The sequence below is a fragment of the Leptodactylus fuscus genome, chromosome 3, assembly GCF_031893055.1.
Source record: "Leptodactylus fuscus isolate aLepFus1 chromosome 3, aLepFus1.hap2, whole genome shotgun sequence".
NCBI classification, from domain to species: domain Eukaryota; kingdom Metazoa; phylum Chordata; class Amphibia; order Anura; family Leptodactylidae; genus Leptodactylus; species Leptodactylus fuscus.
In genome coordinates, this window is record NC_134267.1 from 204650208 (window position 1) to 204665370 (window position 15163).

General features: G+C 43.5%; 1 protein-coding gene across 2 annotated transcripts in view; it reads right to left on the reverse strand.

Annotated features, from left to right (window-relative positions):
• Positions 1-548: 548 nt before the first annotated feature.
• The window catches only part of UGGT1 (UDP-glucose glycoprotein glucosyltransferase 1), a 56951-nt gene continuing 42336 nt past the window's right edge, over positions 549-15163 (reverse strand). For both annotated transcript variants that reach the window (XM_075269064.1, XM_075269063.1), the window contains 12 exons: positions 14772-14930; positions 11803-11888; positions 11580-11664; positions 11347-11435; positions 10864-10968; positions 8620-8704; positions 7341-7523; positions 6549-6709; positions 6346-6460; positions 4564-4680; positions 4191-4359; positions 549-1896 (listed from right to left, as the gene is read on the reverse strand). In XM_075269064.1, coding sequence (XP_075125165.1) covers positions 1871-1896; positions 4191-4359; positions 4564-4680; positions 6346-6460; positions 6549-6709; positions 7341-7523; positions 8620-8704; positions 10864-10968; positions 11347-11435; positions 11580-11664; positions 11803-11888; positions 14772-14930 — 1380 coding nt within the window. In that variant the 3' untranslated portion in view covers positions 549-1870. The remainder of the gene's footprint in view (positions 1897-4190; positions 4360-4563; positions 4681-6345; positions 6461-6548; positions 6710-7340; positions 7524-8619; positions 8705-10863; positions 10969-11346; positions 11436-11579; positions 11665-11802; positions 11889-14771; positions 14931-15163) is intronic.

Consider the following 15163-nt stretch of genomic DNA (forward strand, 5'->3'; position numbering starts at 1 on the left):
TTGTTGGAGATGGTGAAAGGTCCTCACCATATTTGTAACCTATGAGTCCACAGAAAGCTTCTGATACCATCCCTCAGAGTGACTTTCCCTTGCAGATCAGCCACCAAAGTGAACAAAGCAGCTCCAGGTCCTGACCACTTTTGCGTTACAGTTTCTTTGAGATCTTTGAAAGGGGAATTCTCCTCTCATAAACCAATGGCATATTGCTAGGAAAGCCATTACTTTACTTTTGGAGGGAGTTCCACTCCCATCTATCCTGAGAATAAAAGGGCCATCACTTCCTGAGATTTGCTTAAAGGGATTCTATCATTCAGAAAACTGATTCTGAGCTAAGCATATGCCTAAAAAGGCTATTCAGGTGCTGACTCCAGTTCTTTCAAAGACACCCCCCCCCCCCCCCCCCCCCCCGTTTTTAGTAAAAGTGGGTAAATACTATATACTAATGAGTCTCACCGAGCACCCTGGGCGCTCCCCAAGGCCAGCAAGCACCCCACGCCTCATACCTCTGTAACGCCCCTCCGTTGCTTGTACGCCAAAAGACCTCTTCCACACTTGCTATACCTATATCTTCTGTTATTTCGCTCCTAGTGGTTGAAATCCCGTGCATGCGCAGTAATGCTCCATTCCGAGCGCTATCGTGCATCCCCAAGAGCCAATTTGTTGTAGAGAACTGTACGGTCTACAACAAAATGGCACTCGGACATGTGCATTACTTCTCAGAACGGAGCGTTACTGCGCATGCACAGGATTTCAACCGCCAGGAGCGAAACAACAGAAGATATAGGTGGTACGTCTTTTGGAGTACAAGCAAAGGAGGGGCGTTACAGAGATGTGATGTGGGGGTGCTCACTGGCCCTGAGGAACACCCAGGGTGCTCGGTGAGCCGCATTAGCATATAGTATATACCCATTATTACTAAAAACGGGGGCGGGGTCTTTGGAAGAACTGGAGGCAGCACCTAAATAGCCTTTTTAAAGGTTATACAGGCATGTGCTCAGCTCAAAATCAGTTTTCTGACTGATAGAATCCCTTTAATTGGCAAATCACCTGTAATGCTACCCTTGAGACACATCTATCTAAAATATCTAAAAAGTCGTATCACCTCGCACAACAAATTTACCGTTTAAGGTCTACAGCTCCTAGGAAGATCTATGTGTGTCTGTGGTTATGGACCTCAAGCAAACCATGTAGTCTTATTGAGCAACCTTAGTATCTTCAGTATTCGAATTCTTCCTATCTGACATATGGTAAATTAGAAAGAAGTAGGAGACAGATGACAATACAACTGTAGGACGAGACTTCACTGTAGTCTGTTACCATGGAGATACATTGGTCTGCACAGGAGCTGCAAACACAAAATTATATTTTTTAAATAAGACTGTTTTTGCAAAGTTTCCCCAATTCTAGTTACAAAGCAGAACTAGGCCATTACCATTCACGTCTGATCCCCTCCGTCACGTCTGGATACAGACAGACAAATGTGAGATATTGTCATTTCCCTGCAGGTAAGGAGATAATGGAATTCATGGAAACACATATTAACAGGTTTTAGTGGTTTAATCTCTTAGAGGGTTTGGGGGGGGAAGGGACAACTGAAACCTGTCCATTTCCACGTCTTTGTGGTTGTTTTTGTTTCAGTTTCTTACAGCATCCTCCAAAAACGGTAAAAGAAAAATGGCGGTTTTCCCTACGCAAAAAAAATTCTTAACCCAAAATATAAATACCCCAATACCACAACCTAGCAAACATTTCAGCAGTTTTGTAGACATTCTGTAAAATCAATGAACGTAAAATTCCCAATAATCTCAAATTCAGTTTAAAAAAATAGAAAAAAAAAATTTGAGTCCAGTTTTCTGAAGTTGTCTGTGGATCATAAATCGTCGTGTGGTTTGTGATCTGCAAAAACAAAAAAATTAGATGAATATAACATGCGAAATATGAAATAACTGAACTACAGAGGATCTCCTGTGTTCATAAAGGGGTTAGTCAGCTTTTTCATATTGACAGACCATCCATTTCAGATCTTTGCGAATGCAAAAGCCAGGAATCCCGCAAATCAGCTGTTTCGGGACAACATGGTTCCTGGTAATGTTTGCACACTGGGGTCACTCTGCTTATTTGCTGTACAATGTCCAACAATGGGTTTAGGGACTGCAGTGGTGTCTCACTGAAGCTTATGGGACAGTACAGCTGTACCACTACTAGATGCCCCACTTTCCCACTGATCTACTGGGGTCCTGGCTGTCTGATCCCCACAGATCTACCATTGATAGACTATTCTGAGGATAGGCCTTAAATATCAGAAAAATGGATATCCCCTTTAATGCCATCCACAGTTTTGGGTTTTGCAGCTCATCCTCTGTAGGAGGATTTTCTCCTGTATTTAGTTCTATGGTTATGCATGGTAAGGGAATACGGACATCATAGAGAGGGCGACCCCTGCTCAGGTTAAAAAGTGGCATCTCTTTCCAGCATATTCACCCTGTACTTGTATTACATGGCTTTCCATTATCTGAATACAGGGTACAGGTCCTGGGCACCATAGGTTCCCTTTGGCAAATTTGGTAAAATTTTACCTCTGCAGATTTCTAAACCCATCTAAGATATTTTCATCAATCCAATTTTTTTTAAGGAAATCTGTATTTTCATGCTGCCCCCCCCCCCCTCCCCAGGCACATTTAAAGGGGTTGTCCTGGAAGCAGAGAGGCTCACATGATTACTAAGACCAATCAGTGGCTTCAGCGGTCGCTGGTAAGGAACCAATGAAGTATTTGAGTGAAATCACCAGCCCCTCTCCAGTATCTGCTGAAGTGGGTCTCAGTGGTCCATTAAGCCTCTCTGCTTCCAGAGGGAAAGGGGACTATACACTGGAGTGATAAGTGAGTATGACTTTTTTATGCTGTACACCCTCCCCAGCCACCCCTGAGTTTGCTATAATTCCTGGACAACCCCTTTAACATATGCACCAAGAAAGCTTTAAGACATGGCAGTGAAATTGACCCTTAGAGTCTCATTATACTGAGGCTAAAACAGTGTTCTCATACCATTTGTTAGTGCAACAACCTGCATCCAAAAAAATATACTGCTGGATATTTTTTTATTTTTTTTTTACATGGATCCCTATGGATGATGGATGCCAATGTCAGGCATCCATTTACCATATGTGCTAGGAGATTCGAGGCACATACGTTAAACAGAGGAAATACAATGTCAAAAGTTTTAGAGCTCTTAGGAGCAGCACAACTCCATTATGACCATGTGGCTTGTGATGAAGAGACCATCAGTTATGTATTTCCAGTCCTGTATTTTTCTTTTGTGTGTTACATCTTGTACATATTAACCCTGTTGGGCAGGAATGGACCTCCTGGAGTTGTGTATTGAAAAACCTCTGAGTATACAAGTATACAAAGTATTCAAAGGGAATATGGTTTTCTAATAATCTTTGCTTAGGAGAACTTGCTACAGTTACACCGTTAAATTCCATGGGTGCGCAAGGCGGAGCGGAACGCTCCAAGTCCAAATTTGGTAGTGTTGGGAGCAGGGAAAAGGTCCAGACACTAAACTCCTTACACAGAGGGGATTGGGGTGTCATCCTTGGTGTCTACACGATGGGGATCTCTCCAAGAACCCCATCATACCACTTGTCTGACACTACGGTTATCTCGCAAGGAATTATGATTGTTATAAGTCGTTTGGTTTCAAGATGGAGGGTGGGACCTCCCCTCATCGTGGTATCACTCAGGGAGGTGACTGGAAGAGTTAAATGGTCCTCAATGAAGGACAAAGGTCTCTTTGCTTCTGGCCAGCATGTAAGACACATGCCCTTAGAGTTCTGACCCTGGCTCCAGTACTGACTTAAGCATGGGCCCTGAGAGCTAAGAGTTAGGCTTTAGCGTTCCTGTTTTCTATCTTTTATTCCCACTTTATGTATTGTATTGTGCTTTTATCTGTATTTGCTTGATGATCCATTAATGTATATTTCTGTATATGTTAGTGGCTAGTACCGAACCAATCGGGTTAATAAATATATAAAATTTAGAAAGCTTGTTTCGAATTATCCTATAAATCCAGGCACACTCACAGGACGTGAGTGGAAAGTAAGAAAGGTGATCGCAGGTGTGCCAAGCGGCTTGGTAAGGCGATATCCTTCACAGGGCTCTACTGATGTTAACATGAGTTTGGCTACTTACCTTGTGTACTTGGCTGCCTTTTGACTTCAGGTTGATCGGCTATAGTTCCAGAACTCTCCTCCAGAAAACGATTGTACAACCTCTTGATTTCCTGGTCATAGTCTTGCCATTCTGGGACAATGCGCACAGCAGCTTCTAACTTTGGTTCCTTGGTCATTGGGTTATTGCACTATAAATCAAAGCATATAAGGAATTAAATAACTTATGGGGCTTGGTTAGGTCTGATATTGCAGACCCTCAGCTCCACTAAAGTGAATGTGCATGTGCTGCAAAACCACACAACCTGCAGGCAAATGTGGAACTATATTTCTTGAAGAAATCAGCCATGTTCTTCCAGTCCTGTACACCCCCGGTGAAAAAAAAAAACACTCACCAAATCTATAGTTTTGGCTTTTTTCTTGGATACATCATCACACCACGTCTCACACCAAAGCCACTCCTGTGGCAGAGATTTAATAGGCACTTGGTGAATCATATTATTCGGTAAGTCCTGTAGAAAGAGAAAAAGAGAACAATTACAAAAAGTACAAAAATGTGACCTGCCCAAAGCTTCAAGGAGATATCCAACACAGACCGATAGTACATACTTCAAAGATGCTTGTCCAAAAACCAAACGGTCAACATACAAGGAAAAATGGTGGAAAAAGGAACAGGGTGTGTCTACATGGGTCATGTACACTGAGGATTGTCTGCAAAACCCAAACCAAACTGAGCAGTATTTGTTGCGTGGTTACTGCGGATTTGCAGCAGATTAACCCTGTGCATAGGAAAGGGTGAAAATCTGCTGCATAAATTGACATCATTTAAAATCCGCAAAACAGATCAAAATCTATTGTGGATTATTTGATCTTTCTGCATCGTGAGGAGGAGACCTGTTACAGTCTCATACACTTTGCTGTACTGTAATACGTATATATGCAAGCATCACTGCTTCTTAAAGGCTTGGCCAAGGGTGCTGAGCTAAGGAAGCCCTGATAGGACCACCCTGTTAAGGGCCATGTTTGCTTCCAATAACACCAATGTCCAGAAGCTAAAAACCCACAAACATAGGGTTCGCTCCAATTATATACAGGCGAGCAAAATGTTTGAGCGTCTGCTATAATGCATTGTTGTAGACAGAATGTAAGTGCCTGTAATCCAACCTGTTGAGCTCACAGAGCATTGCCTACGATGGATATAACTGCAACAAACTCTCAGCTGTGAGAAGTTTTAAGTCCATGTGACCTATTGATGCAAAAAAAAAATATTCCCACTCACCAATGGTAAGCAGAGACAGTGAACATGGTAGGAGAACATTCACTACATACATTCCCTTATCATTTAATACAGGAACATGTACCCACAATCTTATCTCTATATGAACATTTTAACTAAGGCCGGGTTCACATCTGCGCCCCGGTCTCCGTTTTGCAGATTTCTGGACAGGAGACGAAACCTGCACTCAGTTTTCAAGCCCGTTCATTTAAATGGGTTTGGAAACTGTCCGGCCATGAGCGCCGGTGAGCGTTTTGTGCTCTCCGTGGCGAAACTGCTTTTTTTTTTTTTTTAACCGGACACAAAGTTGGACATGCAGGACTTTGTGTCTGGTTAAAAAAAAAACGGTTTAGCTGCGGAGAGCACAAAACGCTCACAGCCAGACACGGTCTGCCTGGTTTCCTGGAATCAGATACAGTCTGCCAGGAAACCTGGAAAAGGCGATTGGGCGCTGGTGTGAACTCAGCGTAAGAAATAATATAAAGGTATAATCTGTCCTTGTTGTAAGTTAAACATTGATGACGTATCCTTAGAATAGCTCATCAATATCTGATTGGTGGGGTCTGACACTGGGTCCCAAACAGAACAGCTGCTCGACTCCCCAATGGTTATTAGATGAGTGCCACTTCTACTCTCCAGACCAGCGACATCACGTTCACTCATCATGTGGCCTGTTAGCAGCTCAGTCCCACTCCAGATGCAATAACAAATACGGCCCCTACGCAGTGTACAGTGAAGAGGTCGCAGTGTTCACCCGCTACTACAGTGTCTTCAAACAGTTGGTCTGTTGGGGTCCCAGGGGTCGGACCCCCTCCAGCCAGATATTACTAACCCATTCTAAAGAACGGTCTATCAGTAGAAACTAAAATGTGTAGTGTGAATACCAGACTACTGCACAAACCTGGTCAAGATTGGAAAGACTGTTGGGGTCCTGGCTCAGCCCCTGATACTGTCCTCTTAGCCGATCTCCTGCAGCGATCTTCCTGAATTTTTTTAAGTCCACTACATACAAAGCACTAAGAAGAAATAGGGTACAGCATGGTAAACGGCGCTGCATGTACTATATCAGCCACCCAGGCAGAAAAATGAAAAACAATGTATTACCTAATGTGATACTTCCGTCCAGCCAAGTGACTGGCCCAGTAGCCTGACCTCCAGAAACGATATCCATCCATCTCCTTCCGGCTATCACAGAACGGTGTGTATCCATACGGAGCGCCGTCCAAGTTGAAGTCTCTTAATTCTTTTAGGTCAGTGCGTACAATCTAAAATGGAGAGAACTCAGCACTGTCTATGTATGGTGGCTATCACACATTCATCGCCTAGCTTATAGATACTGTAGGTGTTTTTTTTGTAGGATATTCTGTTTGAAATGACCATATAAACTCTTCAAGTACCTATGTTGTCTAAGAAAGGACTGGGCCTGTTGGATTTCAATATGCCTAATCTGTTCTCATGTCACAGCTCTCTGGTAGGGACCTTTGCCCCTCTTTTCACTGAGAACACCTATATAGTTGACTGAACAGACTGTGTCCATCTATGGGAGGAATAGATGTGGGATTTGGATGTCAGCTTTCTGATCTGTATAGCCACCTTCCAAGGCAAGTCTCATTGGTCTTACACTAGTGCGCTAAGTGGCACTCTGAATAAACAATTCATTTATGTATAGCTTTTAGAGATGAGCGAGTACTGTTCGGATCAGCCGATCCGAACAACACGCACGCATTGAAATGAATGGATGCACCTGGTACTTCCGCTTTGACGCCAGCCGGCCTCTTAACCCCCCGCGTGCCGGCTACATCCATTCATTTCAATGCGTGCGTGCTGTTCGGATCGGCTGATCCGAACAGTACTCGCTCATCTCTAAAAGCTTTATATCCTGTGAATATGACATACCTGATCAGCATCGACAAAGAGGATTTTATCCACAGCAAGTGGGAAAAGTACATCCAGAAAGAGGATTTTGTACCCCCAGATTATCCTCTGTTTCTCGGTCTGCTGGTGCAGCCATCGAGGCCACTTGTACTGAACCAATTCATACTGGAAGTTGTACTGCTTGGCCATGTAAGGGATAAAGTTCTGTAAGAGTTAAACATATGGTGGATTAGCGGAAAATTGTTCACAGAAATCCCATCATTACAATACAATAAGTGCCCCAGCGGGGGGGGCTGCGTACATAACCTGCAAGGAATAATTACGCCTTGCGGCACATGGGAGTAGAAAGCAGCGCGAATATTTGTGACACATAAGAACGCGCTGGACGCCCCAATTAATGCAAACTTAGAACCGGTTATGGAACAGAATTTCCCCTGCGGCGTCCAAAACTGGGGTGTCTCATGTGGCCGGTCTTAAAATAAAGCCAGAAATTGCACGGCTTATTGTCTATTCAGAGTAATTGACCAGTGATAACAGGAAAAAGCAGGCAGTGGGAACGTAAGTGGAAAAGGGATTGTAAGTAGCAAAAAAAATCATCATTTACTCCTAATGAGATGGCAAAATAGTTATGTAATCATAAAAATGCCCTACTTACTGCTAAACCGGTGTGGCATGTCTCAGATCAGAGACATCCTGGAAGATGTGCGCACTACTGTAGGACAGGCCTGCAACTTATGTCTTAAAGGGATATTCCCATTTTGGAAACTTAGCTATGCCATAAATGTCTCATAGATGTGTAGGTCGCACGTCTAAGACCCATGGAGGTTGAGGACGCTGTGAATAAAGATGAGGCTGAGCATGCATGGCCTTTTCCATTCATTTTTATGTGAGAGCTGCACATTCACAGCCATCGCTCTATTTATACAGGCTGCAAGACAGAAGTGGTCCCCTGCCTCCATATTTGACATACATGTGGGTCTTAGAGCTAGAACCTACATCTATAACACATTTATGGCATGTCCATTAATACCCCGTTAACCCCTTTGCCAAATTCAGTATTATTAACCCCCTTACATTCACTTTAAAAACTCTCACAAAAATTATGCTGGACTTTTTTCTGTAAAAATGACTCAGGCGCTGAGGTCAGCATTAACCGCAGCATATAAGGGGTTAAACGGCAAGTGTGTTTTCTAATTGATAATGGGGGTGCGATATCTTGAATTAATAGAATTGATTTTTGTGTTACAGATTCAGACATTTGTTCTTTGAACTAAGCCCCTCCAACCAACAAAATACAGACCTTAAAAGTGGGGGACAGATAGTTCTTCAAAAACCAAAACTTCACGGGTGTCTTTGTGTTCTTTAGTACAGATAACATCATTATTCTGTAATGGAAAAAGAAATATACAGGGAAATATATTTGCTATTATCTCTTTCTCATCTGCACCCTGTCTCATTGGCAAATCCCCTTTAAAAGTTATTTGCATTAAGCTGGGTGATATAAGACTTTCCTGGGGATCAGAGGGATGTTTCCACTCACAGAGGTTACACTGTCTTTTTCCAGGCACACCTTTGGCCTTTGTCAGATGAATAGGATCTTATGCGTATACCTATGTCTAACAAAATGTGCCGTATTTTTCGGACTATAAGACGCACCCAGGTTTTAGAGGAGAAAAATAGGGAAAAAAAATTTTCAGGCAAAAAATGGTAAAATATTTAATATATGGGAGTTGTAGTTTTGGAACAGCTGCAAGGCCACATTGACAGGTGACCCTGCAGCTGTACGGGGATGTATAGGGCGTTTTTTTTTGTGGGGCCAGGTGTAGACCGGGCATTTTCAGACACAGGGATACCTAATGTATATGTTTCACAGTAATGTTATACTTTTATATGTATTCTAGGGAAAGGAGGTGAACTTTTATTTATTTTATTTTTTATTATATTTTTTTTAAGTGGTTTTTTTTTTTTTTTTTTTTTACTATTTTAATATCCCCCGCCTAGGGGGCTTGAACCTGCAATCATTTGATTGCAAGTCCCATAGACGGCAATACAAGTGTATTGCCGTCTATGGGAGATTCTATACATTACTATCGCGGAGGGTCATAGACCAGCCGCGATAGTAATATATATCTATGACAAGCCTGGGAGCCTTCATTAGCTCCCGGCTGTCATCGGAACAGGTCGGCTCCTGCGGCCTCGCCGTGCAGGAGCCGGCCTGCATCACTAAAGGTATGAGGCCGGGGGGGGGGGGGGGGGGGGCTAACTGACTGTCGGGACCTGCGGAGGAGGAGCAGTGGGTTTGCAGCATGGCCGTACTACTGCCACCGCTGGTTTTCTTCAGCGGCAGTAGCGCGGCAATCCGCAGGCCCCGGCAGCTAAGACAGTCCCCGGCATCTGCTGTAATAGGCCGGCGGATGCCGGGGAGTGTCTTAGCTGCCGGGGCCTGCAGTATTGTCACACTCCTGCCGCTGAAGAAAACCAGCGGTGGCAGTAGCGCGGCAATCTGCAGGCCCCGGCAGCTAAGACACTCCCCGGCATCCGCCGGTCTATTACAGCAGATGCCGGGGACTGTCTTAGCTGCCGGGGCCTGCAGATTGCCGCGCTACTGCCGCTGAAGAAAACCAGCGGTGGCAGTAGCGCGGCCATGCTGCAAACCCACATTCAGACTATAAGACGCACCCTCATTTTCCTCCGAAATTTGGGGGAAAAAAAGTGCGTCTTATAGTCCGAAAAATACGGTATTTGGACACCCGAGCAAATAAAGTTATCTGCGGTCGTGATGTACGTCGCACCTTCCGCTGTTAAATAGGAAACAGCATTGGCATTAGTCACATGCAAAATGCCATGAAGTGCAGAGTTGTCTGATTTCAAGAAAGGGGTGATTGTGGGGTACCACAGAAATGGTCGATCCTTAAGGGACATAGCAAGCGAACTGAATTACCCAAAATCAACAGTGGCCTATGTGATTATGAAGTGGAAGGTGAACGGTGATTGTTGGAATGTGCCCCGAGTCAGCAGCCCCCTGAAACTGGGAAATAGAGACCGACAAGTGCTGGCCAGAGAAACCGCACCCAACCGATGGCTCACATACACCAGGAGTTTCACCAGGTATCCGAGAGTATTGTGTCGATCAGTACCATCCGTAAGGAAACATCTGCTGGGGTCTACCAACAATTCAATATGAATAAATGTTGTTTTTCTATTCTACCACAGGTGTCCAAATACTTATTGGTAGACAGTAGAGATGAGCGAGTACTACTCGAAACGGCAGTTTCGATTAGCACGCACCCATAGCAATGAATGGAGCCGGCCGGCACACAAACGGGGCCGGCATCCTGCCGCTTAACCCCCTGCGTGTCGGCTGCGTCCATTCATTCCTGTGGGTGCATGCTATTCGAAACTGTCGTTTCGAGTAGTACTCACTCATCTCTAGTAGACAGTGTATGTGATGTGATGTGATATATGCTCTGGGTGCTTTGCTAATGTACACAATAAATGGACAGGGAACACCCAGTGTGAACTCAGCCGGACGCTATAAACTCACCTGAGGAAACGCTCATACAAATGCCCAGAGGCCAGGGAGAAAATATTAAGGACATCTTCTTTATCTTGTTTCACCTCCTCCTGCTTTTGTCCTCCTGTCAGCCCCCTGATGAGAAAGATCACAAAGTCACCAAATACTATTAGATTCAGTGAGAGGTGCAAAGCAAGATTCATATATGGCTTATCAAAGCAATATATATATATATATTTGGCCATGTTCATATCAGTACAGTGCAGAGCTGATCTTAGATCTTTAGGACCCAGCAGCTCTGTGTCCCTGATCCCCCGAGGATCACATGATTGCCGGGTGAAAAAGAAGTGGCATAATGGTGGCTCCTATAGCTGTATACGAACAGCCATCTCCCTCCTTCTGCAGTTGCACCATCTATTGCAAGGTCGTATCGGTGCAGAGATAGCTGCCGAATGCCAATACATATATAGTCAATGGGTGGTTGAACAATAGTCCAACCATGTAAAAGCATACCATTTAATGGAGTCCCAGAATCCAGCTTCATTCTCATTCACCCCGTCACTGAGAAGATCTTCTTCCATCTTGTCTGGTTTCTTCTGAACCTATTAAGATCAGAGATGAGGAGGTGGATTTTCTGGACTTTTATAATGAAACTCTATCCTAAGGATAACTCATCAATATCAGGACAATGGTGGTCAGGTGAACCAGTCTTATCAGAGCAGGGGGAACAGCGCCACATGACTTACTTTGACTTTGATGGTTTTGCTCCTGAAATCATTGAGAACGACCACTACGTCTTTGTCCTCAGGGATAGAATCTGTTCCATCATGGCTGCAGGATAAAAGTACCCAAGTCACTGACATCTGTAAATACCGCCATATAACTCCACTAAATGTACGTCACATTATAATAACACACACAGACCGAAAGTTTAGCAAATGTTACAGCGGCATGAATTCTGTGATTTACCTGTATATATTATAAATGTCCTCAGAACGGCCTTTTCTGAGTCGAAGAAGCCATGCGCCAGGATTAGCTTTTAACTGGAAATAACCCTATAAAAAGAAACCAGAAGTAATAATATATTATGTGACACGCACATTGTCTACTCCAGAGGATAGTCTATACAAATCCTCTCCGAAGTCCACAATTACAATTTTTCCGTCCCAAGAAAATGTTACTAAATTGTTATGGGGGCTTCAGATGTGACCTATGACTTAATCTCAGACCTGCACATGGCTTTCAATGTGTACTGTGTATTAGCAATGGAGAAATTACCACACGTGTACCATAATGCTCCATAATAAATACAGACATGAAATTGGCCAACTGCAGACTGGGACACACAGCAGGACACTGGGACACACAGCAAGATACATAGTACCAGATACGTGTGCTGCCATGTGCATGCCTTTCACATACCGCTATCAGTGCCAACCACACAGTGCTGCCTACTGCCCTATATATAGTGCACATGTATCCTATGCCTGCCACATGCTGGCACAGAATAGTAGGACAGTCACATTCCCCTTTCTTTCCTATGCAGATCACTCTTCACTCTCCTCTTTCCGTGCGCTTTACCCAGTATTTGCAGGAGGCTGCAGTCCTATGTAATGCTGCCACCTGCTGTCCAAATAAAGAATTTCTCTTCCAAAACATAATTACCGTAATATAATTTAACGTATATACTCGAATACAAGCCGAATTTTTCAGCACAGTTTTTGTGCTGAAAAAGGCCCCCCTCGGCTTATACTCGAGTCAAGAAAAAAAAAATATTTTTTTTTTTTTTTTTTGGGGGGGGGGAGGGGGGTTATCTATGACCTGCTGCAATAGTAACGTATGGAATCTCCCATAAAATAGTTAAAAAAAAAAACAACAAAACTTTAAAAAAATATATAGTAAATAAAAGTTCTAAATCCTTCCTTTCCCTAGAATACATATAAAAGTAGAAAATGACTGTGAAACACATACACATTAGGCATCCCTGTGTCTGACAGTGCCCGGTCTACTGAATATAGGGTATCTGCAGTGCTCCTGTTCTGTCGGAGAGGGGTTAATAGGAGCACTGCAGATACGCTATATTCAGCCAGACTGAATTCCAAGTGGAAGGGGCAAGCTCAGGGAAGGGGCAGACAGATAACCAAAACACCCCCTCTCCTTCCCCAGCAACTACTGCACCCAAAAACTCCGACCATTTTAATTTTTGAAATTTTCAAATGGGGTGGATTTGAAGAAAAAATGCATTTGTGCGACTTTCTTACGGGTTTTGTTTTTACAGCGTTCACTGTGCAGCCAAAATGACTTGTCCCCTGTATTCTGTGTTTCCAAATACCAAATTTATATGGTTTTATTTACATTTTAGCCCCTTAACAAAAACCCAAAACTGTGTTAAAAAAAAAATTTTCTCCTGAAAGTCACCGTATTCTGACAGCCTTAACTTTTTTTATACTTCCATGTACAGGGATGTATAGGGCGTCCTTTTTTGCGGGACGGGGTGTACTTCTTAGTTCTACCATTTTGGGGAATTGATTTTGCTTTGATCACTTTTTATTCAAATTTTCATCAGAAGCAAGTTTGTACTTTTGACTTTTTTCCCGCTACGGCGCTTACTGTACAGGAAAAATATTTTTATAGATTTGCAGAGTGGGCGATTTCAGACACAGGGATACCTAGCGTGTAAGTGTTTCACGGTATTTCACTACTTTTATATGTGTTCTAGGGAAAGGGAGTGAGGTCAACTTTTAATATTTAAAAAAATATATATATATATATTATTTATTTATTTATTTATTTATTTCCATTTGTTAGACCCCCCAGGGGGTCTGATCACTAATACAATGCATTACAATGCATTGCAAAATACTGGCACTTCTATTGCAGGCTACATAGCTTGCAATAGAAGCAATAGAATGACAGGACGGGGAGCCTTCACAAGGCTCCCGGATGTCATAGCAATGCGACGCCGGCACCAGATATTATTCTGGGTGTCGGTGATCACAGGAAAAATGGCGGCACCCATGCGCCACCAGGAAAATGGCATCTTGGTCAGCTTTGACCGAGGTGCCGGAGGGGTTAATGCCCCAGATTAGTGTGGGCACCGACCGGGGGCATTAGCACTGGGTGTCTACTGTACAAAACAGTAGACACCTGGCGGCTATAGCAGCCGCCATAGTTAAAGATCCGGCATGCGCCGTACTAGTACGGCGGATGTTGGGAAGGGGTTAAAAAAACTCCATGTCAATTTATCCTTAACTTTTATTTCATTTAATTTTATTTTAAAGGGGTTGTCCCATCACAAGGATCCTATCTATACTGCTTGTTAATGTGAATGTAAGACTTTTCCTAAATACATTGCTTCAGCAAAAACTGCTTTGTTTGTCCACTATCTTACTTTATTCATTTTTTTTGTACACATCCCTTGACTTATCTGGTCATAAGTCAAGTGATGTATCTGCTGCTCTGAGGGGAGAGGGAGGAGGGGCTAAGTGCACGGGAGCGAGCCTGGAGGGGGGGGGGGTAATACAGACTGGGCATCCGCTGTAATAGAGAAGCGGATGCCGGGGAGTGTAGACGCTGGCAAAGGTGAAGCCAGCAGTGGCAGGAGCGATGCTGCTATTCCGGAGGGGGGGGGGGGGTAGAGCGGAGGAGCGGAATAGCAGCATCGGTCCTGCCGCTGCTGGCTTCACCTTTGCCAGCGTCTACACTCCCCGGCATCTGCTTCTCTATTACAGCGGATGTCGGGTCTGTATTACATTGTGCAGGCTGTACGTCCGATGCCTCCGATACGTCCGAAGACAGAACAATTTGCTGCAGCGAAGACAGTCGAGTATGCGACATGGGAATACCCCTTTAATCCTGTTCCATATTATATCACAGAGAGTGCATATGTAAGAGTAATAGTAAAACGTAAGAGAAAACCAAGCCATGTAACTACTTACAAGGTTAGCCATGACAATGGTGTCCACAACCACAGGATTGCTGGCTGTGCCCAAAGTAAACTGCAGTCCACGAGGAGGCTGTCCGGTAGATACGTCAAAGCAATGGCCTTCTAGTAACAGATACTCCAACTCAAACTCTGCTGCGACAATGCTGTCCACCTATAACCAAATACAAGACACATGGAAAATCATCAAAGGTTATGAAGACAATAAAATACTTGATATTACTTCATTACTGTATTAGCAATAGATAACATGTAACAGAGTCCTGATACATAAGCTGAATACTAGATACTGAATATTAACAAAAAATTTCTCACTTGTCAAAAATAAAATAAGGTCCGTACTAAATGCAACTAAAAAGAACTAAAAGAACAATTTTGGATCTTTTT